This window comes from Eptesicus fuscus, chromosome 15 (genome assembly GCF_027574615.1).
Source record: "Eptesicus fuscus isolate TK198812 chromosome 15, DD_ASM_mEF_20220401, whole genome shotgun sequence".
NCBI classification, from domain to species: domain Eukaryota; kingdom Metazoa; phylum Chordata; class Mammalia; order Chiroptera; family Vespertilionidae; genus Eptesicus; species Eptesicus fuscus.
The window spans coordinates 79,221,831-79,245,929 of NC_072487.1; the positions used below are offsets into that span (position 1 = coordinate 79,221,831).

The following is a 24,099-nucleotide window of genomic DNA, read 5'->3' on the forward strand; positions in this document are numbered from 1 at the left end:
GCATGGCCTCCAGGGACCACCATGAAAGCAGCTGCCCAGCGGCTTCTAGAACGTTCTGTGTAGATGATGTGACATGTTCGGAGCCTGTGCCAAGGGCCACACGGGGCACGTCGAATCCTGGTGGCTGGCCGTGACCACCGAGGCTGGGCCCGGAGAGGTGGCCTCCCGGGAGCCTGGGGGCACCCCGGTGTAAGGCCCGGGGCCTCCCCTCTGAGGTGGAGGCGTTGGCCCCGCTGCTGTCCGTCCGTCCGTCCGTCCGTCCGTCTGTCTTCTGGGCTCCTCCAGGGTGGGAGGAGCCGGTGTGCGGGGCTGTGGCTGGCCCCCGGCTGAGCCCACGCCCGCTCCTGCCCGCAGGGTCCAGGTGGAGTTCTACGTCAACGAGAACACGTTCAAGGAGCGGCTCAAGCTGTTTTTCATCAAGAACCAGAGATCCAGTGAGTGTGTCTGCGGGGGTGGGGGCGGAGTTGGGGGGCGGGGGGTCCCCCGAAGGGTCCAGCTATGCAGGGGGCTGGCGGGGGCCTGGCAGTGGGGGTGGGGGTGAGCCCAGGGGCAGGGGCAGTGCCCCCTCTGGGCTTCACGCCACCTTCCACGCAGCAGGACCTGGGCCTGGAACCTGTGGGGACCCTGCTGAACCCCGGGTTGGGACATGGCCGTCAGGGACTCAGCCCAGCCTCCTCCCTGTGGGCCCGGCCCTCCCGCCCTCACCCCGGGGGACCCCTGGCCCCTCAGTGCGGCCCCCACACCCCTGTAGGCTCTGTCTACAGCCTTCCTGGGGAGAGCTGGGCCACTGGACCCTCCTGGGGTGCAGGGCGGGGTGCAGAGGTCATGCCCGAGTCCCGGCCGTGGGTGTGCTCCCCAGCCCCCCATCCTGCCCGTGGAGGGAGCGACATGGGCACCCTGCTCCTCTGGGGGCGGCCAGCCCCGTGTCCAGGGTGCAGAGCGAGGAGCGTCAGCAGGGGGACCCCGGGTGGTCCGGGGGCCCTGACACCCCCACTCTGCCGCCCCCCGCAGGCCTGAGGATCCGACTGTTCAACTTCTCCCTGAAGCTGCTCACGTGTCTTCTCTACATCGTCCGAGTCCTGCTCGACGACCCGGCCCTGGGCATCGGCTGGTGGGTGGCCGTGGGGCGGGGCTGCTGCCGGGGCAGAGGCCATGGGCGTGGCTGGAGGTCTGTGGTCCGCGCCCAGCCGGCCCCCGGGCGCCCTCTGTCCAGGGCCTTGGAGGGTCCGTCCTTCCCCAGTGTGACCCCCCAGTGTCCGTGCCCCAGGACTGCCCTGGACGCTGCCCGCGGGTTCCACTGACCAACCAGTTGTGGGCAGGGGGGACGGTGGCGCCCTTGTCCGTGGCCCGCGCTGCCCGGGTCCTGGAAGGGTGGGTCCTCGATTGGACGCGGCTCCCGGTCCCCGAAGAGCAGGCCTCAGCCGCTCCGCTCCCCGCCTGGTCCCGCCTGGTCCCGCCTGAGCCCGGGCCCCAAGGTCAGGGGTCAGGTTAGCTGCCCAGCTGCAGGGGACTGGGCCTCCCTCCCTCGCTGCGGCGTCTCCCGGCTGCTGTGGCGGCTGCAGAGCTCACGCGCTTCCACGCGGGTCCTGGTGGGAGTGTTTCTCCCGCGGGTGCTGGTGGGTCCGCTCGGCCCCTTCTCACGGCCTCTGTGGTCCCGGGGACGCCCAGCGGGGTCCGTGCAGGGCCAGGATGTCTTGAGTGAAGCCTTTGCCGGCCAGCTCCCCACCCCTGGTGCTCTGGACTCCCTGAACCCCGGGTGGGGATTCTGGGGCGACGCTGTGCGTTCTGGTCCTCGCTCCCGTTTCCGGCCGTGGCTTTGCTCCCCTCTGAAGGCTCTCGTGTCCGCTGTCCTGGTCCCGGTTCCCGGACGCCTTCTGTCCGGGCATCGGTCCTTGCCGTGACGCCCAGGGCCAGCAGGCCACCCTTTCTCCCCGCGTTTTCCTCGGCGGCTCAGGCCCTGCTTGTACGGCTCCCAGGCAGGGTGTTTCCTCAAATGTCCGGCCCCGCCGTGCCCTCTGCCAGGGGCGGGCACCCAAGGCCGCGGCCCCGCAGTCGGCGTGTGGCCTGGTCGTCGCGGTCCGCTGGGTGGGCCAGCCACTCCTCTGGCCGCCGCCTCAGAGCGGGTTCTTTTTTTTAATAAATTTTTAAAATTGATTTCAGAGAGGAAGGGAGAGGGAGAGAGAGGTAGAAACACCAGTGATGAGAGAGAATCAGGGATCGGCTGCCTCCTGCACGCCCCCTGCTGGGGAGTGAGCCCGTGACCTGGGCCTGTGCCCTGACTGGGAATCAAACCGTGACCTCCTGGGTCGCAGGTCGAAGCTCAACCGCAGCCACGCCGGCCGGGCCGGAGCGGGTTCTTCCTGCCTCTCCCCTGGGGGTTCGGCCGGGCCCTGGGCTCCTGCGGCTGCGCCGGGAAGGCCTTCCCGTCTTCATCCCGCGGGCAGGGCAGGCCCCACCGTGTGGTTTTAGGAGGAAAACGGGGGCTCGAACTGCCTCTCTCACCACTTTCACGGTTCACCCCAGAGGCTCCGGGCACCTGGTCCCACCCCCATGGGGTCCGGGTCTGTTGTCCTGGGCAGCACCTGGCCTGGGGCCGGGTGGCCGGGGAGGGGGGAGGATGTGCGGAGGCATAGGGCGGGGCGGATGGCTGGCCATCACAGCGGCCCATAGGGCGGAGGGAAGCGGGTCGTATGAGAGAAGGGGCGGGAGCTGCCTGCCACCGGGGGCTCTGATGGGTCCCCTGGTCGGCGCTGGTACTGGTTACGGTCTGGGGCTGAAGGGGCATGTCTGCCACGCCCCTGCCCTTCTCACCGAGGGGGCATCGGGTCGGGAGGGTCGTCGTTGGTAGCGACAGAGGGTGAGCCTCCTGCAGTCAGCGCTGTGGGCTGAGCTGCTCTCATCTCGTGGATGCTGCCTGGCCTTGTCTGTGGCCTCCGCCTCCAGGAAGCCCCCCGGGAGTTCCCTCCGGGCCACCTGTGCCCACACAGCCCGTCCCAGCAGCCTGCTGAGACTGGTTCTCTACAGGCACCCCTCTCTCATCCGCAGGGGGGGGGGTCCTCCTAGTTTTGCCTGCCCTTCCGAGATGCAGGGGTGTGGCCCTGGGTGGGGAGAGGGTGCCCCCCAAGCTCCATGCGCCCTCGGGGCCGGGGAAGGTCCTAGGGCAGCGCCGGGGGCCGTGGCCAGGCCAGCTCTGTCTCCACAGCTGGGGCTGCCCGAAGGAGAACTACACCTTCAACGAGTCGTCCCCCGCGATCAACTGGTGAGTGCTCGCCGCGCCCTGGAGGCCGGGGCCCGGGGCGGTGGCCGGAGGCTGCTGTGGCCCAGGCAGCCGGACGGTGTCCAGCCTCCGCTTGGGGGCCCCTGGATTCCCTGAGCCTGGGCCAGCATGCGGTGGGCAGGACTGGGGTGTCCCTGAAGGGCACCCCGAGGGCTCCGGGAGCCGATGGAGAGCCAGGGGTCACCACGGCGGCCCGGCCTGCCCCTGAGCCGCTGGAGGGTGGTGGGGGGCCGAGGGGAGACACCTGTGAGCGATGCTCTGAGCCGGGGAGCAGGTGCCCCGTCGGCAGCGCCGGGTGGTCCCTGAGGGGCCGGGCACCTGCTGCGGGAGGCGGGCGTGTCCGGGGCGTGGCCACCGCGAGGCGGGGCCCTCTCCCTGCCGCGCTCCCACCCAGAGGAGGGCTGGCCCGGCCGCGCAGCCTCCTGCCCCTCCCTCGGCCTCCACCTCACGGGCCGCCCCGGTTCTTCCACTCCCACGGCCGCCGTGTCTCGCGGGGACCCCCTCCCCGTGTCCCCAGGCCGTGCGTGCGGAGGGCCCGTCACAGGACCGGGGAGAGGAGGACGGGCCCCCGGCCACCCGGGGCCTCGGAGCTGCAGCCGGCCCCCCGCCAGGCAGGCGCAGCCCGGCCCCCGGCCTCCTGGAGGCCCCCTTCCCTCCGAGGGCCGGGCTGGACGCCCGCCCAGGTCACCTCTCTCTCCCCAGGGCGCCCATCCTGTGGGTGGAGAGGAAGATGGCCCTGTGGGTGACCCAGGTGAGTGGGAGGGGCACTGCCCCCCCAGCCGGCCCCGCCCCCGCTAAGGCGCCCCCTCCCCTAGGTCATCGTGGCCGTAATCAGCTTCCTGGAGACCATGCTGCTCATTTACCTCAGCTACAAGGTGCGTGCCCGGCCCGCCCGGCCCTTTCCCGGAGCCCCCCCGCCGCCCTCCCCTCTGACCCCCAACCCGCCCTGACCTCTGACCCTCCAACCTTAACCTGACCTCTGACCCCCACCCACCATGACCTCTGGCTGGTCTCTCCCCAGCTCACCCTGACCTCTAACCCCTACCCCGCCCTGTCCTCTGGCTGTTCTCTCCCCACCTTGCCCTGACCTCTGACTCCTGACCTCTGGCTGACCTCTCCCCACCCTGCCCACCCGGCTCCCAGGGCAACATCTGGGAGCAGATCTTCCGCGTGTCCTTCGTCCTGGAGATGATCAACACCCTGCCCTTCATCGTCACGGTGGGTGAGCTGCCCCGAGCCGGCCCGCCCCCGCCCCTCGACGCCAGCCCCGCCCCTGACCCGTGTCCCCGCAGATCTTCTGGGCGCCGCTGCGGAACCTGTTCATCCCCGTGTTTCTGAACTGCTGGCTGGCCAAGCACGCGCTGGAGAACATGATTGTGAGCTGCCCCGCCCCCCCTAAACATGCCATCCGTCACGCAGAGACCCGCCCTTTCCTGCCTGGGGGAGGGGGGCTGGGGGAGCAGGAGGGTGAAGGTGCCAGGTGAGGGCAGGGGGCACACAAACCAGGACCCCCCGGCCCAGCCAGCGGGCCACGAGCAGACCCTCCGCTGAGGGCCCCCGCGGTGCTCGCTGAGGTGTCAGCAGGCCCTGGCTGTGTCCCCCGTGCTCACTGTAAAATGGGGTGCAGCGCCCAGGGCCGGCCTCTGGCTGTGCAGGACCCCCGTCCCGTGCCCTCGCCCCACCCCGTCCCGGCCAGGGGAGGGCCCTGGGCTCCGTGCAGGTCCCAGCCTCTGCCCCCGGCGCCCGCCCACAGAACGACTTCCACCGCGCCATCCTGCGGACGCAGTCGGCCATGTTCAACCAGGTCCTGATCCTCTTCTGCACCCTGCTGTGCCTGGTCTTCACGGGGTGAGCCGCCGGCCCCTCCTTGGGCAGGGCCAGGCCCGGGACGGAGGTCAGGAGGCCTGGGGCGGGGGGGGGGGGTGGGGGGCGGGGGGCGGACGGCTCAGTGGCTGGGACTGGCCCCTTTGGTTTGAGGTTTAGCTGAGAGCAAGGCGGGGAGCCCGGCACCCCACATCTGCCCGTGTTCCTGCTGAGGTCCTGCCTGGCGCTGGTGAGGCCGGTCAGGGGGGCAGGCTCCAAGGCCGTGCACTTCCTGCCTCGCCCAACACACAGACCTCCGCGGAGAGGAGGGGCGTCCACAGGGCAGATTCGGCCACGCCCTCCCAGCAGCCAGTCCGCCGTGCGCCCAGGGTGGGGTCCCCGAGCACGGTGCGCGCTGCCCGTGGTGTGTGCTGTGGCCCAGGCCCTGCGTCGGCACCTCTTGGGGTGGCCCTGGGAGGGACTGTCCAGCTCCGTGCCGCACGGGGTCTGAGCACCCCAACCCTGTTTGACCTCCTGGGTGGGGACGAGGCCCTGAGAGGTGGGGTGGAGGCCCCCCCGACCCCAGGCCCACACTCCGCCGTGCGGCTCTGCGTCCACGCCCCTGGTGCGTTATGCAGGGTCTCGGGGGAGCCACCAGGCAGGAGGGACCCCATGCCGGGGTGTGGCTCCGCGGGAAGCACCGGCCGAGCCGGCCCGGGGTCGGGCTGGCGGGGGCGGGGGCACCAGGCTCAGCCCCGTGCCACGGTGTCTCTGGGTGAGGCAGGCCCATGCTTCGCCCGGGCGTGGGGGCCAGGCCCTGCCACCCCCTGACCTGCCCGCCGCCTGCAGGACCTGCGGCATCCAGCACCTGGAGCGGGCGGGCGAGAACCTGTCCCTGCTCACCTCCTTCTACTTCTGCATCGTCACCTTCTCCACCGTGGGCTACGGCGACGTGACGCCCAAGATCTGGCCGTCCCAGCTGCTGGTCGTCATCATGATCTGCGTGGCCCTCGTGGTGCTCCCCCTGCAGGTGAGCCCCTCGGGGGGAGGGGAGGGGAGGGGAGGGGAGGGGAGGGCTGGGACCGAGAGGGCCGGAGAGGGCCCTCACCCCTCCACAGGACCCTCGGCCGTCAGTGCGGAGAGCGAGGGCTGCCCTGAGCCTCTTCCTCCCGGGACCTGGGCTGCGTGTGGGGCAGGAGGGCTGGCCGGGGGTCCCGAGGGCTGGGAGTCAGGCGCCTTCGCCGGTGCAGCAGCAGCCGTCGGACCACGTGAGGCACGGCAGCCAGTGCCAGCGCTTCCCCGTCACACCTGTCTCCAAGGCCAGTCTGCTGGGACGCGGGCCAGAACCTAGCCCGGTGCCCACCTGTGCTCACGCCCAGAGCGGGGCCAGCTGGTCTCTGCTCGGGACAGGGCAGAGGGCACCCCGCTGCAGCCATTGGCCAGTCCACCAGGGGGTCCTCTGCTGACCCTGAGCTTTCCCCAGCCTTGTAGCTCAGAGCCGTCCCCCCCGCCCCGGCCCCCGCCCCCCCTTGTCCAGAGCACAGCCCCGTCCACGGCAGGAAGGCCTGTGTGTGCCGGGGACACCTGGGCCGGGAGGGCCCTCGAGGCAGCCTCACCCCACTTTCCTTCCGGGACCTTGGTCAGAGGGGCCTCGGGCTCAGCCTCCCCACCTCCCCCCACCCCACGGCCACCTCCCCTTCCCAGGACCCCCCCTCCACCTGTAGACGGGGAGTCAGAGACGGAGCCTGGGTTCTCGGCGCTGTGGCCGGGGATTCCCTCGCTCTGTGTCTGCACCGCGGTCTCGGGCACCGAGGGAGGCCCAGCCCCTCGTGAGTGACGCCCTGTGTCCGGAGTGCAGACCTCGACATCCACTAACGGCCACTTGGACGCGGGCTGGGAGCTGACGCGCAGTCTCCCGCGACCCCACACGCCCACGGCGACGCCCACCCTGCCTCTGCGTGCCCCCTGCGTGGCCTGTGCCACTCACACCCCCGGGTCCCAGTCGTGGTCGGGACCCAGCGCACCGTGGCCTGGCCTCCTCAGGCCCTGCCCTCCTCCCTGCCTCCCCGTGTCCCCGCACCAGCTGCCAGCCCGCGCCCGCCCCGCTCTGTCTCGTCGGGGACTCTCCATCTGTCTGCCGTTCCCACCAGGAGAGGGCCCGTCTGACATCGCCGTCACCCACAGCCGGGCCCCGGGTGCCTCCCGGGCCCCCCCCCCCCCAGTCCCCTGGGCCCAGGCCCCTGGCGCTCACCTGCTCCCCCCGCAGTGCGAGGAGCTGGTCTACCTGTGGATGGAGCGGCAGAAGTCGGGGGGCAACTACAGCCGCCACCGGGCCCAGACGGAGAAGCACGTGGTGCTGTGCGTCAGCTCCCTCAAGATCGACCTGCTCATGGACTTCCTGAACGAGTTCTACGCCCACCCCCGGCTCCAGGTGCGTCCCGCCCGGGGCCCCCACCCTGGGGGGGGCCTGGGGGACCAGGGCGGCCGGTGATGTGGGGTCGGCGGGGCTGGCAGGGCCGGGCTGACCCCATGCCCGCGCCCACACCGCGCCGCCCGCAGGACTATTACGTGGTCATCCTGTGCCCCACGGACATGGACATCCAGGTGCGCCGGGTCCTGCAGATCCCGCTGTGGGCCCAGCGGGTCATCTACCTCCAGGGCTCGGCGCTCAAGGACCAGGACCTCATGCGAGCCAAGTGAGCCCCCGCCCCGCGCAGGCCCCGGCCGGTCTCCACGCCTGGCGCCGGGGACGGTCCCCCTCAGGTCCTCGGAGGGGCTCAGAGGGGATGGGGTGGGGGGCGTCACCGCGGTGCCTGGGGGAGGAGGTGGCTGTGGGCGGGTGTCTTTAAAGGCAAGCTGACAGCGTGACGTGAGGTGAGACTGGGTTCTTAAATGGAACTTTCCAGAATGTGCCGTGCCTGTTCCGGGACTTGCAGGAGTCTGACACATCCTTGGTGGGGAAATGTGTGTGTGTGGGGGGGGGGCCCGGGGCCCCTCACCCGCCCGCCTCCTGGCCCAGCCCCCTCCTGTCTCACCAATAAGATCAGGCACAGGAGCCCAGGCCCTGCCAGAGGTGTGGCAGCGGGCACAGCCTCCCGGGTGGTCCACGCCCAGCTCCAGGCCCGAGGGGAGACGGTGGCTGCCAGGGACCGGCGGGCTCCCGGTGATCAGTGGGGAGGGCCGGGCCTCTGACCTCCCCTGTCCTGGGCCCCTCTGCAGCCAGGGGTCCTCAGGGCTGGCGGGCTGGGGGGCGGGGGGAGGTGGAACTGGTTACAGGTCGTGAGACTTGGGCAGCTCACCCCCGGAGCGGACAGGCCGGTGGCCGGGGTCCAGCGTCTCTGCCAACACGTGTTCCCTCCGTGCACCCCCGCCCCGCCTGGGTTAGTGGGGACACAGAGGAGCACAGAGAGGTGGGGTCTCGGCGGCCCCCACCCCTTCCAGCCCCTGACGGCCGGGCGAGAGGGCGTGCGGCGGGCCCGGCCAGCTCAGGTCTGTGCTCTGCAGGATGGACAACGGCGAGGCCTGCTTCATCCTCAGCAGCCGGAACGAGGTGGACCGCACGGCGGCGGTGAGTGCCCCGCCCCCGCCCCCGCCCCTGCCGCCGCCCAGCGCTGACCACACGCTCTCGGCCCCCAGGACCACCAGACCATCCTGCGGGCCTGGGCCGTCAAGGACTTCGCCCCCAACTGCCCGCTCTACGTGCAGATCCTCAAGCCCGAGAACAAGTTCCACGTCAAGTTCGCAGGTGGGGCCCGTGTGCACCGAGGGCGTGGAGCGGGACCCCGTGCAGTCCTGCGGCGGGGGCCGGGGTCAGAGGGCAGCAGCCCAGGGCCGGGGAGGCAGGTGCTGAGCATCTCCGTGGGGTGTCTGAGGGGGCGCCTGGGGGACAGGTGGGCAGGGGATTGTGGCGCGGTGAGGGCTGGGGGCGTCACCGACCATCCTGCCCGCAGACCACGTGGTGTGTGAGGAGGAGTGCAAGTACGCCATGCTGGCCCTGAACTGCATCTGCCCGGCCACGTCCACCCTCATCACCCTGCTGGTGCACACGTCCCGCGGCCAGTGAGTGCCGCCCGCCCGCCGCCCGGGAGACGAGGGGGGCGGGGAGGCCTGTGATGGAGAGGGGCGTGTGCAGTGGGCAAAGGTCTCATCTGAGAGGTGGGTGCTGTGGGGGAGGTCACAGGTGTGGGCCCAGCTGAGGACGCCAGGCCCACTCAGGACGCAGGGACCCTGAGCAGCCAAGTTGGGGGGGCACCTGGGGACTGCTGGGGGCTCCAGGCTGGGACCATCGAGAGCAAGAGGGTGCAGTTGCTGGGGGCGGGGGGGGGGCGTGTCGGCCAGGAGAACTGCACTTGGACCCAGTACCAGCTGGCAGGACCTGGTTTTGGGGAAAAGGTGTGTTTGGTTCAGAGTACCTGGTGGCGGGGTGCGGGGGGATCCCAGCTGAGCCCTGGGACAGAGCAGGCTGTGGTCCTTTCTTTGGGGAGACCAGACTGGGGTCCCCCTGACAGGGGCCTGGGCTCTGAGCAGCCCAGGGGCCGGGTCCAGGCAGGGGAGGAGGACGCTGGCCTGGGAGGGCCCACGGCCGTGGAGGCCAGCCTTGACCCTGAAACATTTCGGGGTCCCCTAAAAATCCTTGTGTTTACGGCTTTAAAAATTGGCCAAGTGACCTTCAGGCTTCGGAGGCCCAGCCAGGCAGGGAGGGGTCGGGGTCTGGGTCAGGGTCAGGCTGGCCACGTGTCTCCCGCCCGCGCAGGGAGGGCCAGGAGTCCCCGGAGCAGTGGCAGCGCATGTACGGGCGCTGCTCGGGCAACGAGGTGTACCACGTGCGCATGGGCGACAGCAAGTTCTTCCGGGAGTACCAGGGCAAGAGCTTCACCTACGCCGCCTTCCACGCGCACAAGAAGTAGGCTCCCTGGGGGGCGGGGCGGGCTCCCGTCTCCGTGGGTCCCGGCAGGGCGGGGCCTTGGGGCTGGAGGTCAGAGTCTGCATTTGGCCTGGGTCCACCCCCCCCACATGGCCTCCGCTTTCTGACCTCGGGTCATCGGGTCAAGTGCGAAGGGAGGGGTCCCACACCGGAGGGGAGGGCCCCCAAACCCTGGCCTCCGAGGACCTGGCCCTGCAGAGTGGACTAGAGGCAAGCCGCTGGGTGGGGCCTTTTCGAGCCACGCCCCCTGTACAGTATTGGTGGGGCCTGACCGCGCCCCCTGTACAGTATTGGTGGGACCCGACGGGCCACGCCCCCTGTATAGTATTGGTGGGACCCGACGGGCCACGCCCCCTGTATAGTATTGGTGGGACCCGACCACGCCCCCTGTACGGTATTGGTGGGACTCGACGGGCCCCGCCCCCTGTATAGTATTGGTGGGACCCGACGGGCCACGCCCCCAGGCGTTGTGGGTGGGGCCCGGAGCCACGCCCCCTGTATGGTATTGGTGGGACCTGGCGAGCCCCGCCCCCTGTATAGTATTGGTGGGACCCGACGGGCCACGCCCCCTGTATAGTATTGGTGGGACCCGAGGGCCACGCCCCCAGGCGTTGTGGGTGGGGCCCACGAGCCACGCCCCTCCCCAGGTACGGCGTGTGCCTCATCGGGCTGAAGCGGGAGGAGAACAAGAGCATCCTGCTGAACCCCGGCCCGAGGCACTCGCTGGCGGCCTCCGACACCTGCTTCTACATCAACATCACCAAGGAGGAGAACTCGGCCTTCACCTTCAAGCAGGAGGAGGCGGGGCGGGGCCTCGGGGCGCCCGGGCGCGGCCAGGCCTCCTCGCGCCTGCCGGTGCACAGCATCATCGCTTCCGTGGGTGAGCTCTGGGCCTGGGCCCCGCCCCTTCCGCCCCGCCCCTGCCCGCCCCCTGCCCCGCCCCGGCTCTTCTAGGCCTGGGCCTCCGAGTGCACCTCCGTCCAGGCGGCACCCCTGCCGCCTGCGGGGCCTTCTCTGGTCGGTGTCACCCTGCCCCGGCCCCTTGTAGGGAGGGAGAAACAGGCTCAGGCCCGGACCCCCTGGGGTGGCGCAGGTGGGCGTGACCCTGGGTTCCTGGGCCAGGCTGTGTCCACCTCCTGGGGAGACCACTGCCCCCTGCAGAGCCTGGGGGAGGGCGTGCCAGCCAGGTCGCCCCCTGCTCCAGGGACAGTGGCCATGGACTTCCAGAACACAGAGTGCCAGCCGGCCCAGGGCGATGGGAGCAGCAAGCTGGCGCTGCCCTCGGAGAACGGCTCCGGCAGCCGGCGGCCCAGCATCGCGCCTGTCATGGAGCTGGCCGACAGCTCAGCCCTGCTGCCCTGCGACCTGCTCAGCGACCAGTCGGAGGACGAGATGATGCCCTCGGAGGACGAGGGGTTGTCGGTGGTGGAGTGAGTGTCGCCGTGGGGCGGCAGCGGAGGTGGCACGGGGCTCCAGTGGGTGGCAGTCCTGTGTCTCGGCGGTCGCCAACCGGTGGTCCACGGACCTAGTTCCAGAAGGTTGGCGACCGCTGCTGTGTCGCACCCACCCTGTGAGCTCCGAATCCTGGCTCCCAAGCAGCTTCCAGGGGCCCCGCAGAGCCACGGGGGACCCAACACCCAGACACCACGCACGGCCCCCTCGGGGGGCTCCTCGGTATGGTCTGCAGAGGCCACCGACGGGAACCTGGGCCCTGGATGAGGTTCCGTCCAGGCCTGGCCGCTGGCCCAGCTGCAGCTGCCGTCCTGCCGTCCTTCCTGCTGTCCGTCTGTCCTCAGCTCGGCCACTAGCCGGGGTCGGGACAGACAGCAGGGCCATGGCCAACTGGCCTGAACGTCCATTCCTCCCAGCCGGGCCCTCGCCGTGGCCACGCTCCGCTCCTGGCCTTTGCTGCTGGGTGCAGTGTGTAAGGACACTGGCCAGCGGGGTGGGGGCAGAGCCGGTGGCCTCGGGGAGCGGTGACCAGGCTGCCGGCAGGCTCGTCTGTGGGTCTGGCGCTCTGGGTGGTCGCTGCTGCCGGCCGGGAGGGTGCGGGGAGCTGGGGGCCGCGGGGGAGGGGGCAGGCCTCGCTGAAGCGCCGTGTCCACCCAGGTACGTGAAGGGTTACCCCCCCAACTCGCCCTACATCGGCAGCTCCCCCACCCTGTGCCACCTGCTGCCCGAGAAGGCCCCCTTCTGCTGCCTGCGGCTGGACAAGGTAGGCCCCGCCCCGGCCGTGTGGCTGCACAGCCGTGACGGCAAGGACACGTGACGGGGACGACCTTGACCCCTCACACCGACTCGCGACCTGGTGCTCATGCCCATGGCCCTCCCGTCCTTCCTGGACGCCCGTTTCCATCCCGGAGGCGTTTTCCCAGATGGCAGTGCACGCACCAAAGTCAGGACACGGTGTCTGGCCCATGAGCCGTCCTCCAAATGCGTGTGGTCCCAGAGTCCTCCTTGTCCTTGATGGGCCCGGGGGTTCCTCGTGGCGGGGGGGGGGGGTCCCGGGAGCCTGGCCGCAGCGTCAGCGTGGTCCCCTCCCCCAGGGCTGCAAGCACAACAGCTACGAGGACGCCAAGGCCTACGGCTTCAAGAACAAGCTGATCATCGTCTCGGCGGAGACGGCGGGCAACGGGCTGTACAACTTCATCGTGCCGCTGCGGGCCTACTACCGGTCCCGCAGGGAGCTCAACCCCATCGTGCTGCTGCTGGACAACAGGTGGGGCCCGAGGGCGCCGGCCGGGAGGGGCTGGCGGAGGGCATGGCCCTGGGAAAGCACCCGGCTCCCCACCTGCAGCCGCCCGGCTCCCCACCCCAGCGCCCCGGCTCCCCACCCCAGCGCCCCGGCTCCCCACCCCAGCGCCCCGGCTCCCCACCTGCAGCCGCCCTGCTCCCCACCCCAGCACCCGGCTCCCCACCCCAGCGCCCCGGCTCCCCACCTGCAGCCGCCCGGCTCCCCACCCCAGCGCCCCGGCTCCCCACCCCAGCGCCCCGGCTCCCCACCTGCAGCCGCCCGGCTCCCCACCCCAGTGCCCCGGCTCCCCACCTGCAGCCGCCCGGCTCCCCACCCCAGCGCCCCGGCTCCCCACCCCAGCGCCCCGGCTCCCCACCCCAGCGCCCCGGCTCCCCACCCCAGCGCCCCGGCTCCCCACCCCAGCGCCCCGGCTCCCCACCCCAGTGCCCCGGCTCCCCACCTGCAGCCGCCCGGCTCCCCACCCCAGCGCCCCGGCTCCCCACCCCAGCGCCCCGGCTCCCCACCTGCAGCCGCCCGGCTCCCCACCCCAGTGCCCCGGCTCCCCACCCCAGCGCCCCGGCTCCCCACCCCAGTGCCCCGGCTCCCACCGGCTCTGGCTCCCGCACTCTCTGTCCCTTGATATCTGTCCATCTTCTCTCATAGCTTCTCATGTCACCGTGGCCCCCCACACACACACACACACACAACCGTGAGCCCCAGGAACGCCCCAGAAGCCGGGCAGCCCAGAGCCCAGGTCCACTTTGGTTGTCTGGCCTGGGCAAGTCCCCCAGCTCTCCCCAGGGCCTCGGTTTCCCCTAAGAGAAATGAACAGCCCACTGGCCGCTAGAGGCCCCCGGCCCCCGGCCCCCGGAAGCCCTGCCCTGTCCAGTCCTGCTCCCCAGGACGGCACCCGCAGGACCTGCTGTCCCCCCAGGCCCGACCACCACTTCCTGGAGGCCATCTGCTGCTTCCCGATGGTGTACTACATGGAGGGCTCCGTGGACAAGTAAGGCCTGGCCCGCACCCGCCATGGAGCAGGACCCGCCCTCCCTCCCCTCCTGCTCCCACACCCCGCCCTCCCTCCCCTCCTGCTCCCACACCCCACCTTCCCCTCCCCTCCTGCTCCCAGACCCCGCCCTCCCTCCCCTCCTGCTCCCACACCCCGCCCTCCCTCCCCTCCTGCTCCCACACCCCGCCTTCCCCTCCCCTCCTGCTCCCACACCCCGCCTTCCCCTCCCCTCCTGCTCCCAAACCCCGCCTTCCCCTCCCCTCCACTCCTGCTCCCACACCCCGCCTTCCCCTCCCCTCCACTCCTGCTCCCACACCCCGCCTTCCCCTCCCCTCCACTCCTGCTCCCAGACCCCGCCTTCCCCTCCCCTCCTGCTCCCAGACCCCGCCCTCCCCTCCCCTCCTGCTCCCACACCCCGCCCTCCCTCCCCTCCTGCTCCCACACCCCGCCTTCCCCTCCCCTCCTGCTCCCATACCCCGCCTTCCCCTCCCCTCCTGCTCCCACACCCCGCCTTCCCCTCCCCGCCCCTCCTGCTCCCACACCCCGCCTTCCCCTCCCCTCCCCTCCTGCTCCCACACCCCGCCCTCCCTCCCCTCCCCTCCTGCTCCGACAGCCCGCCCTCCCCTCCCCTCCCCTCCTGCTCCCACACCCCGCCCTCCCCTCCCCTCCCCTCCTGCTCCCACACCCCGCCTTCCCCTCCCCTCCTGCTCCCACACCCCGCCCTCCCCTCCCCTCCTGCTCCCACACCCCGCCTTCCCCTCCCCTACCTCCTGCTCCCACACCCCGCCTTCCCCTCCCCTCCCCTCCTGCTCCCACACCCCGCCTTCCCCTCCCCTACCTCCTGCTCCCACACCCCGCCCTCCCCTCCCCTCCCCTCCTGCTCCCACACCCCGCCTTCCCCTCCCCGCCCCTCCTGCTCCCACACCCCGCCTTCCCCTCCCCTACCTCCTGCTCCCACACCCCGCCCTCCCCTCCCCGCCCTTCCTGCTCCCACACCCCGCCCTCCCTCCCCTCCCCTCCTGCTCCGACAGCCCGCCCTCCCCTCCCCTCCTGCTCCCACACCCCGCCCTCCCCTCCCCTCCCCTCCTGCTCCCACACCCCGCCTTCCCCTCCCCTCCTGCTCCCACACCCCGCCTTCCCCTCCCCTACCTCCTGCTCCCACACCCCGCCCTCCCCTCCCCTCCCCTCCTGCTCCCACACCCCGCCTTCCCCTCCCCTACCTCCTGCTCCCACACCCCGCCCTCCCCTCCCCTCCCCTCCTGCTCCCACACCCCGCCTTCCCCTCCCCTCCCCTCCTGCTCCCACACCCCGCCTTCCCCTCCCCTCCCCTCCTGCTCCGACAGCCCGCCCTCCCCTCCCCTCCCCTCCTGCTCCCACACCCCGCCTTCCCCTCCCCTACCTCCTGCTCCCACACCCCGCCCTCCCCTCCCCTCCCCTCCTGCTCCCACACCCCGCCTTCCCCTCCCCGCCCCTCCTGCTCCCACACCCCGCCTTCCCCTCCCCTACCTCCTGCTCCCACACCCCGCCCTCCCTCCCCTCCCCTCCTGCTCCGACAGCCCGCCCTCCCCTCCCCTCCCCTCCTGCTCCCACACCCCGCCCTCCCCTCCCCTCCCCTCCTGCTCCCACACCCCGCCTTCCCCTCCCCTCCTGCTCCCACACCCCGCCTTCCCCTCCCCTACCTCCTGCTCCCACACCCCGCCCTCCCTCCCCTCCTGCTCCCACACCCCGCCCTCCCCTCCCCTCCTGCTCCCACACCCCGCCTTCCCCTCCCCTACCTCCTGCTCCCACACCCCGCCCTCCCCTCCCCTCCCCTCCTGCTCCCATACCCCGCCTTCCCCTCCCCGCCCCTCCTGCTCCCACACCCCGCCTTCCCCTCCCCTACCTCCTGCTCCCACACCCCGCCCTCCCCTCCCCTCCCCTCCTGCTCCCACACCCCGCCTTCCCCTCCCCGCCCCTCCTGCTCCCACACCCCGCCCTCCCTCCCCTCCCCTCCTGCTCCGACAGCCCGCCCTCCCCTCCCCTCCCCTCCTGCTCCCACACCCCGCCCTCCCCTCCCCTCCCCTCCTGCTCCCACACCCCGCCCTGCCCTCCCCTCCTGCTCCCACACCCCGCCCTCCCCTCCCCTCCTGCTCCCACACCCCACCCTCCCCTCCTCTCCTGCTCCCAGACCCCGCCCTCCCCTCCCCTCCTGCTCCCACACCCCGCCCTCCCCTCCCCTCCTGCTCCCACACCCCGCCCTCCCTCCCCTCCTGCTCCCAGACCCCGCCCTCCCTCCCCTCCTGCTCCCAGACCCCGCCCTCCCTCCCCTCCTGCTCCCAGACCCCGCCCTCCCTCCCCTCCTGCTCCCAGACCCCGCCCTCCCTCCCCTCCTGCTCCCAGACCCCGCCCTCCCTCCCCTCCTGCTCCCACACCCCGCCCTCCCCTCCCCTCCTGCTCCCACACCCCGCCCTCCCTCCCCTCCTGCTCCCAGACCCCCGCCCTCCCTCCCCTCCTGCTCCCACACCCCGCCCTCCCTCCCCTCCTGCTCCCAGACCCCGCCCTCCCTCCCCTCCTGCTCCCACACCCCGCCCTCCCTCCCCTCCTGCTCCCAGACCCCGCCCTCCCTCCCCTCCTGCTCCCAGACCCCGCCCTCCCCTCCCCTCCTGCTCCCAGACCCCGCCCTCCCTCCCCTCCTGCTCCCAGACCCCGCCCTCCCCTCCCCTCCTGCTCCCACACCCCGCCCTCCCCTCCCCTCCTGCTCCCAGACCCCGCCCTCCATCCCCTCCTGCTCCCAGACCCCGCCCTCCCCTCCCCTCCTGCTCCCAGACCCCGCCCTCCCCTCCCCTCCTGCTCCCAGACCCCGCCCTCCCCTCCCCTCCTGCTCCCAGACCCCGCCCTCCCCTCCCCTCCTGCTCCCAGACCCCGCCCTCCCCTCCCCTCCTGCTCCCAGACCCCGCCCTCCATCCCCTCCTGCTCCCAGACCCCGCCCTCCCCTCCCCTCCTGCTCCCAGACCCCGCCCTCCCTCCCCTCCTGCTCCCACACCCCACCCTCCCTCCCCTCCTGCTCCCACACCCCGTCCTCCCTCCCCTCCTGCTCCCAGACCCCGCCCTCCCTCCCCTCCTGCTCCCAGACCCCGCCCTCCCCTCCCCTCCTGCTCCCACACCCCGCCCTCCCTCCCCTCCTGCTCCCACACCCCACCCTCCCTCCCCTCCTGCTCCCACACCCCACCCTCCCTCCCCTCCTGCTCCCAGACCCCGCCCTCCCTCCCCTCCTGCTCCCACACCCCACCCTCCCTCCCCTCCTGCTCCCAGACCCCGCCCTTCCTCCCCTCCTGCTCCCAGACCCCGCCCTCCCTCCCCTCCTGCTCCCACACCCCACCCTCCCTCCCCTCCTGCTCCCACACCCCACCCTCCCTCCCCTCCTGCTCCCAGACCCCGCCCTCCCTCCCCTCCTGCTCCCAGACCCCGCCCTCCCCTCCCCTCCTGCTCCCACACCCCGCCCTCCCTCCCCTCCTGCTCCCACACCCCGCCTTCCCTCCCCTCCTGCTCCCAGACCCCGCCCTCCCTCCCCTCCTGCTCCCAGACCCCGCCCTCCCTCCCCTCCTGCTCCCACACCCCACCCTCCCTCCCCTCCTGCTCCCAGACCCCGCCCTTCCTCCCCTCCTGCTCCCAGACCCCGCCCTCCCTCCCCTCCTGCTCCCACACCCCACCCTCCCTCCCCTCCTGCTCCCACACCCCACCCTCCCTCCCCTCCTGCTCCCAGACCCCGCCCTCCCTCCCCTCCTGCTCCCAGACCCCGCCCTCCCTCCCCTCCTGCTCCCAGACCCCGCCCTCCCTCCCCTCCTGCTCCCACACCCCGCCCTCCCTCCCCTCCTGCTCCCACACCCCGCCCTCCCTCCCCTCCCCTCCTGATCCCAGACCCCGCCCTCCCTCCCCTCCTGCTCCCACACCCCGCCCTCCCTCCCCTCCTGCTCCCACACCCCGCCCTCCCTCCCCTCCTGCTCCCAGGGGTGGGGAGGCAGAGGGGGCCCAGGTGCACCCGGGGCATCCCGACCCCGCGTGGCTCTCGCCAGCCTGGACAGCCTGCTGCAGTGCGGCATCATCTACGCGGACAACCTGGTGGTGGTGGACAAGGAGAGCACCATGAGCGCCGAGGAGGACTACATGGCCGACGCCAAGACCATCGTCAACGTGCAGACCATGTTCCGGTGAGGCCTCGCGCACGCGGGGTGGGCGGCCTGCCCCCCTGGGCCCCGGGCCCGAGTCCCCACACCCGTGACCACAGATGGCTCTGACTCCCTTCCCTGCCCCCATAGCTCCAGGTCCCCTGAGTCCTCTCCTCAATCCGTGAACCCAGGGTGCCCCCTGAGCACCCTCACCTGTGACCCCGGGACACCCCCACACCCTCCCCGACCTCACCTGTGGCCCCGGGACACACCCACACCCTCCCCGACCCCACCTGGACCCCGGGGACACCCCCACACCCTCCCCGACCTCACCTGTGGCCCCGGGGACACCCCCACACCCTCCCCGACCCCACCTGTGACCCCGGGGACACCCCCACGCCCTCCCCGACCTCACCTGGGCCCCGGGGACACCCCCACACCCTCCCCGACCTCACCTGTGGCCCCGGGGACACCCCCACACCCTCCCCGACCTCACCTGTGACCCCGGGACACCCCCACACCCTCCCCGACCTCACCTGTGGCCCCGGGACACCCCCACACCCTCCCCGACCCCACCTGTGACCCCGGGACCCCTGCGCCCTCCTCGCCCGTGACCCGCCCTGCCCTGAGCGCCTGCCCCCACAGCCTCTTCCCCAGCCTCAGCATCACCACGGAGCTCACGCATCCTTCCAACATGCGGTTCATGCAGTTCCGCGCCAAGGACAGCTACTCTCTGGCTCTTTCCAAACTGGAGAAGGTGAGCGCCCCTCCCCCGCCCGCCCGCCTGCCCGGCCGCCAGGCGCCCTCCTCTGACTGGGCCCCCGTGAGGCTCGGATTGTGTGGCCCCGAGTCTTGGAGACCATGGCCGGGCGCAGACATCAGCCCCCCGTCCTGTTAGTGACCCCGACACAGGTGACCCTGAGTCTCATTTCCTCGGCCTAGACACGGCCCCGAACCTGAGACGTGTCCGTTCTGTGAGCCTCCAGCAAGTGCGTGTGGTCACGTCCACGCAGACCAGGGGCCAGACCAGAGAGGGCGGAACTTGCCTTAGGTCACACAGCAGAGCAGTGCACGCTGGGCCAGCCCTCTGCTCCTCCGGCTCCGGGAGGGCATCAGCCCAGTGGGTGTGGAGCCAGGGGCAGGGGGACCGGCCAGGGGCAGGGGGACCGGCCAGGGGCAGGGGGACCGGCCAGGGGCAGGGGGACCAGGGGACAGGGAGCAGCCAGGGGCAGGGGTACCGGCCAGGGGCAGGGGGACCGGCTCTGCAGGTGTCGTCTGGCACATTCGCTGACCCCGGCCCCTCCCAGGCTCCTGCTCAGGACAGCGGCAGCATCACCCTCCACGGCCGGGGTCAGGGCCGCCTGCTAAGGTGAGGGCGGCACTCAGGTTGCCCGGTGAGACCAGGGAGCCGGCGAGTCGCCACAGAGGAGGCCCCGGACAGCACCGTGGTCGGGAGCAGGTTCCCTGCCAGCCCAACTCCGCTGCCTGGGCTCTGACCCCGGCCACACAAGGGTGACCCCCGCCATACCGCCCGCCCAGGCCGGGCCTGCTCGTCAAGCAGCAGAGGGACAGCCCTGGAGCGCCATCGCCTGGCCCTGGTTGGACAGCGAGGCCGGGCAGGCGGCCCCCTTGGAGGCCTCCGCTCAGCGCCCAGCAGTGCCCCTGCCCCAGGCCCCTGCAGGACGCCTGCGGCCCCTCAGGACTCCGCCCCTGAAACGCGCTCAGGACGGCCGCTGAGGTCACGAAGGATTGCGGGTGGTCACAGCAGAGCAGTGACCCGGCGGGGCCCTGGGTGACGGCCCCGCGTCACGTGCCCCAGGCCCCCCTTCTCCCCACAGCCCCCCGTCTCTCTGCTCCCGAGCTGGGGCCCCAGCGTGACCAGTGGGGACACGGAGCCTGGTGCTCAGGGCTTGCTCAGCTGCTGGTGCATGTACTCATGCACACGCGTGCGTACCACACACCACGCACGGGTGCACACCTCCCACACGTGCCTGCACGTGCGTGTGCCCCTGGGTGGAGGGCCCCAGCCCCGCTGAGCCGCCCCTTCCCACAGAGGGAGCGGGAGAACGGCTCCAACCTGGCCTTCATGTTCCGCCTGCCGTTCGCCGCCGGCCGCGTCTTCAGCATCAGCATGTTGGACACGCTGCTGTATCAGGTCAGCGGGGACGCCGCCTGCCGGCCCCGCAGCCGCTCTCTCCGGCCCGCTGAGTCGCGCCAGCGTCCGTCCCTGTTCTGAGTGACCCGCCTCCCCCTGGGCCCCCTCCTGGTGCCCGGGAGGCCGCCCGGCCCTGGGTGGCTCTGGGCCCCGTCCCTGCCCGGCCCGTGGGGACTCACCTCCCAGGTCCCTCTGACCCGTCTGGCCAAGTGAACGAGGGACGAGGCCGGGGAAGGCCTCCGCGCGGTTGGCTGGCCGAGTGCTCGGGACGGGCACTGAGGCTGGGGCGCCTGGCGGGCGTGTTGGGGGACGGGGGTCCGGGTGCGGGCGTGGGCGCTGCGGCCTGGCCTCACCTCGCCCCTCCTCCCGCAGTCCTTCGTGAAGGACTACATGATCTCCATCACCCGGCTGCTGCTGGGGCTGGACACCACGCCCGGCTCCGGCTACCTCTGCGCCGTGAGTGACGGGGGGCACTGCGGGGACCCCCTGGGCAGCACGGGGCCAGGCACCCCCCCTGCGCCGGCCCCGCTCAGGCGCCCCCCTTCCAGATGAAGATCACGGAGGCCGACCTGTGGATCGGCACCTACGGCCGCCTCTTCCAGAAGCTCTGCTCCTCCAGCGCCGAGATCCCCATCGGCGTCTACCGGACCCAGAGCCACCTCTTCCCCACGGAGGTGGGTGGGCCCCACGTCTCTGAGCTCAGCCGTCTCCATTGTAGTTTGGGGGTCCAGCCCGTGTGCCCCATACATGGGGTACCTGGTGGGGCCTCCCCAGAGCCGCAGCGGGCAGCCTGCCCTGCAGATGCCCATGAGGGGCTCAGGCGGAGTTGGGCGAGAGCACCCCAGGTACCCAGGCTGCCCGTCTCCTTTGCAGCCCCACGACCTCCGAGTCCAGGTGAGCAGCCCCTTCAAGCAAAACCCCGAGGCGTCCTGCCGTCGGCGGAGTCCGGCCTGAGCCGACCCACCTGGCGAGCCAACCCACCTGGCCCGGGAGGTGCAGGCCCTGGGACGTGTTTGCCACGGAGCAGCTCCGAGTCAGGGCATCCCCCTCCTGTGCAGATGGGGAAACCGAGGCCCAGAGAGGGAAGCCCAGGCCGCGAGCCACACGTGCCACGTGCACGTCATGCCGTGGCCCCATTCCGGCGGGACCTCCCCTCCCTGCCCAGCCCCCTGCCTCTGAAGGTGCTGCCCGGATGGGGGTCCCCACGTCACCCCAGAGCCCCACGCGCCCACTGAGCCCACAGGCCCCGTGCTTCCCAGTCCACCATGCTCTGGTTTCTCCTGCCCCACAAAGTGGAGAAACTGAGGCACAGAGAGGCAGGCCCCCCTGACACCAAGGCCCAGAGGTGAGGGAGCTGATGGCGGACAGGCCTGCAGCCAGGTGGGAGCTGGGCCTCGGGCTCAGAAGGGGCTCAGCCTCGCTCCCCCAGATGGAGAAGGAAGGCACTTGTGTCCCTGGGCCCTGCGGTCCCCACAGGAGGCTGGGACTGTCCTCCTATCAGCCAGCTGGCTCCCCAGCTACACCCTCTCCCCGGCCCTGCACCCCTTCCTGGGCCCCACACCCCCTCCCCGGCCCTGCACCCCCTCCCTGGTTCCTCGTCCCTCTCCCGCCCCACACCCCCTCCCGGGCCCTCACCCCTCCCGGGCCATGCCACCCCCTCCCGGGCCCTCCCCCCCTCCCCGACCATGCACCCCCTCCCCGGCCTTGCACCCCCTCCCTAGCCCCGCACCCCTCCCGGCCCCTTGCCCTCTCCCTGGATCCTCGCTCTCCAGCTCTCACTGCACCCCCTCGGCCAGTCCCAGGTCTCGGTGAGCATGGAGGACTGCGAGGACACGCAGGAAGTGAAGGGACCCTGGGGCGCACGGGTGGGGTCTGGCGGCAGCACCCACGGCCGGCACACGGTTGGCAGCGACCAGGCCGAGCACCCGCTGCTGCGGCGCAAGAGCCTGCAGTGGGCCCGGAGGCTGAGCCGCAGGAGCTCCAGGCACGGGGGCCGGGCGGCGGCCGAGAGCATCAGCCAGCAGCGGGTCAGCCTGTCCCGGCGCTCCGAGCGGCAGGAGCTGTCCGAGCTGGTCAAGAACCGCATGAAGCACCTGGGGCTGCCCACCACTGGCTACGGTGAGCCCGGCACGCCGCCCAGCCTCCCTTGTCCACCTGTCCGTCAGTCCGCCTGCCGGCCCGCGCCAAGCACCCCGAGGCTGGTCAGGGCCCTCCCAGAACTGGTGCCGCAGCCCAGACAGGGCTCTCCCCACCCCGCTGGGGCCTCAGTTTCCCCATCTGTAGCAAAGGGGCAGGAGCCGGGAGGCTGCAGGAGGGGTGGGCCGGGCTGGGCGCCCTGAAAGCCTCGGGCACAGATCGGGGTTGGGGACCGATTGGCCACCCCCGGCCAGACCACGGGCCACCAGCACGGCAGGGGCCACTGGTCCTCGCGGAGAACGGACGGGCAGGGCGCCCTCGGCCGTTGTCCTTGCGGGACCCACGGCTGTTCCCACGGCACAGCCACCCCTTTCGCTGCCTCAGGGCGATGCCGCCTTCGTCAGCAGGTCCAGGCCCCCCTTCTCTGTAGCTTGTTTTGGGGAGACGTTGGCGAGCGTCTCCGAGAACAGGCCGGGGTGGCCCCGCTGGCTCGGAAGAGAGCCGTCCCCTCCCTCCCTCTGGAGACGCTGCCTCTGTTGATGGGGCCGAGGGCCCGGCGCCTGCCTGTCCACTCCCCGGGCCGGTCCAGCTGCTGGCCTGCTTTGGGTTCCGTCGGGGCCTCTGCGCTGCTCGGCCCGGCTCTGTCCCGCTCCCCACCCTGCTTCCTGCCGCCCGCCTCCTGGGTCAGGGCCCACGAGCCCCTTCCAGTGGGATCAGCCGGCTCAGGGCTCGTCCGGTGTCGCCCAGGGGTCCCGTGGGCCAGGCTGTCCGCTTGTCGTGCCGCCCCGGGCCTGTGGGGGACGCGAGGTCGGGGCCTGGGGGACAGGGGACCCATCAGGGCCTTCGCAGCCCTGCCCCCCCACTCCAGCCGCAGTTTGCCTGTCCCCTCTGCTGTCCCTGCCCGGCCGGGAGCGTCCCCCCTTTCCGAGGAGCACTGATGCTGAGGGGGGGTGGTGCTCACGGCCCCGTGGGGAGTGTGGCAGGCGGAGGTCCTAGCCGCCACCCCGACCCCCGACCTCACGACCCTGCTGCCCACGGAGCTGGCAGAGGAGCCGACGTCCACTCGGTTCCGACGCGCTTCCCGGGGGCCGGCTCCCGCGTGCAGCCGGCTGCCCCTCCCCGCTGAGCCGGGCCTGCTGCTTGCTGACCTCTCTCTCTCTGTCTCTGTCTGTCCCTCTTCCTGTGTGTTCCGTAGAGGATGTAGCAAATTTAACAGCCAGTGATGTCATGAATCGGGTAAACCTGGGATATTTGCAAGGTAATTCTGCTCCGGCGGACGGACGGGGCCGCCGCCTCGGGGCACGCCCACCCTCTGCGGAAGGGCAGCCTGGTGGCCAGCAGGGGTGAGGCCACAGGGCGGGTCCCTGCAGGCGGGCCTCGCGCTCCCAGGCACCCACGGCTGGGACCTCGGCAGCCCTCCTCCCCCCGCGGCGGCGGCTGGGACTGGCTCCGGGGTCCTGGTTGGTCCGTCCCGGACAATCCCCCCGGCGCGTCCGTCCCTGTTCTTGTCCAAGCAGCACGTTGCGCTGACCTCGCGGGCGGCCCACCTGGCCTGCAGCTGCCCTCTGGACCCCCGAGTCCCCCCAGGTCTCCTGGGAAGCACCCAGATGGATGGTCCCAGGCCAGGGTCCCGCCCTCATGGTGGACGTGGTGAGGCCTGGCAGTGGGGCCGGCTCCCCCCGAGACTCTGGGCTGCCAAGCGGGTGGAGGGCTGGCGTCCTGCCCCGAGAGCCCGGCCACAGGCCTCGCCGTCCAGTCCCCTTCCTTCCCCGGGGCTCCGTGTGGCCCTGGGCGGCCCCTCCATCCAGGGGTGCCAGGAGCTGACAGGCCCAGGCTGGGGCCTCCGGGGCCTCCGGGCCGTGTTGGCACCACAGGTCGCGTGCTTTTCCCTGTGCCACCCTGACGGTGCTCCCAGG

At 72.0% G+C, this 24,099-nt stretch overlaps 1 protein-coding gene across 1 annotated transcript in view; it reads left to right on the top strand.

The window, feature by feature from the left end:
* The window catches only part of KCNT1 (potassium sodium-activated channel subfamily T member 1), a 40,957-nt gene that overhangs the window by 15,100 nt on the left and 1,758 nt on the right, over nucleotides 1-24,099 (top strand). Inside the window, exons 2-25 of the mRNA XM_054726765.1 lie at nucleotides 355-434; nucleotides 1,012-1,111; nucleotides 3,980-4,028; nucleotides 4,093-4,152; nucleotides 4,421-4,495; nucleotides 4,570-4,653; nucleotides 5,031-5,125; nucleotides 5,930-6,110; nucleotides 7,347-7,511; nucleotides 7,640-7,776; nucleotides 8,585-8,648; nucleotides 8,717-8,825; nucleotides 9,031-9,139; nucleotides 9,834-9,983; nucleotides 10,652-10,884; nucleotides 11,209-11,434; nucleotides 12,114-12,219; nucleotides 12,551-12,723; nucleotides 17,800-17,934; nucleotides 18,538-18,649; nucleotides 19,946-20,047; nucleotides 20,420-20,503; nucleotides 20,596-20,721; nucleotides 21,844-22,165. Of these exons, the coding sequence (XP_054582740.1) occupies nucleotides 355-434; nucleotides 1,012-1,111; nucleotides 3,980-4,028; nucleotides 4,093-4,152; nucleotides 4,421-4,495; nucleotides 4,570-4,653; nucleotides 5,031-5,125; nucleotides 5,930-6,110; nucleotides 7,347-7,511; nucleotides 7,640-7,776; nucleotides 8,585-8,648; nucleotides 8,717-8,825; nucleotides 9,031-9,139; nucleotides 9,834-9,983; nucleotides 10,652-10,884; nucleotides 11,209-11,434; nucleotides 12,114-12,219; nucleotides 12,551-12,723; nucleotides 17,800-17,934; nucleotides 18,538-18,649; nucleotides 19,946-20,047; nucleotides 20,420-20,503; nucleotides 20,596-20,721; nucleotides 21,844-22,165 (3,077 nt within the window). The remainder of the gene's footprint in view (nucleotides 1-354; nucleotides 435-1,011; nucleotides 1,112-3,979; nucleotides 4,029-4,092; nucleotides 4,153-4,420; nucleotides 4,496-4,569; nucleotides 4,654-5,030; nucleotides 5,126-5,929; nucleotides 6,111-7,346; nucleotides 7,512-7,639; nucleotides 7,777-8,584; nucleotides 8,649-8,716; nucleotides 8,826-9,030; nucleotides 9,140-9,833; nucleotides 9,984-10,651; nucleotides 10,885-11,208; nucleotides 11,435-12,113; nucleotides 12,220-12,550; nucleotides 12,724-17,799; nucleotides 17,935-18,537; nucleotides 18,650-19,945; nucleotides 20,048-20,419; nucleotides 20,504-20,595; nucleotides 20,722-21,843; nucleotides 22,166-24,099) is intronic.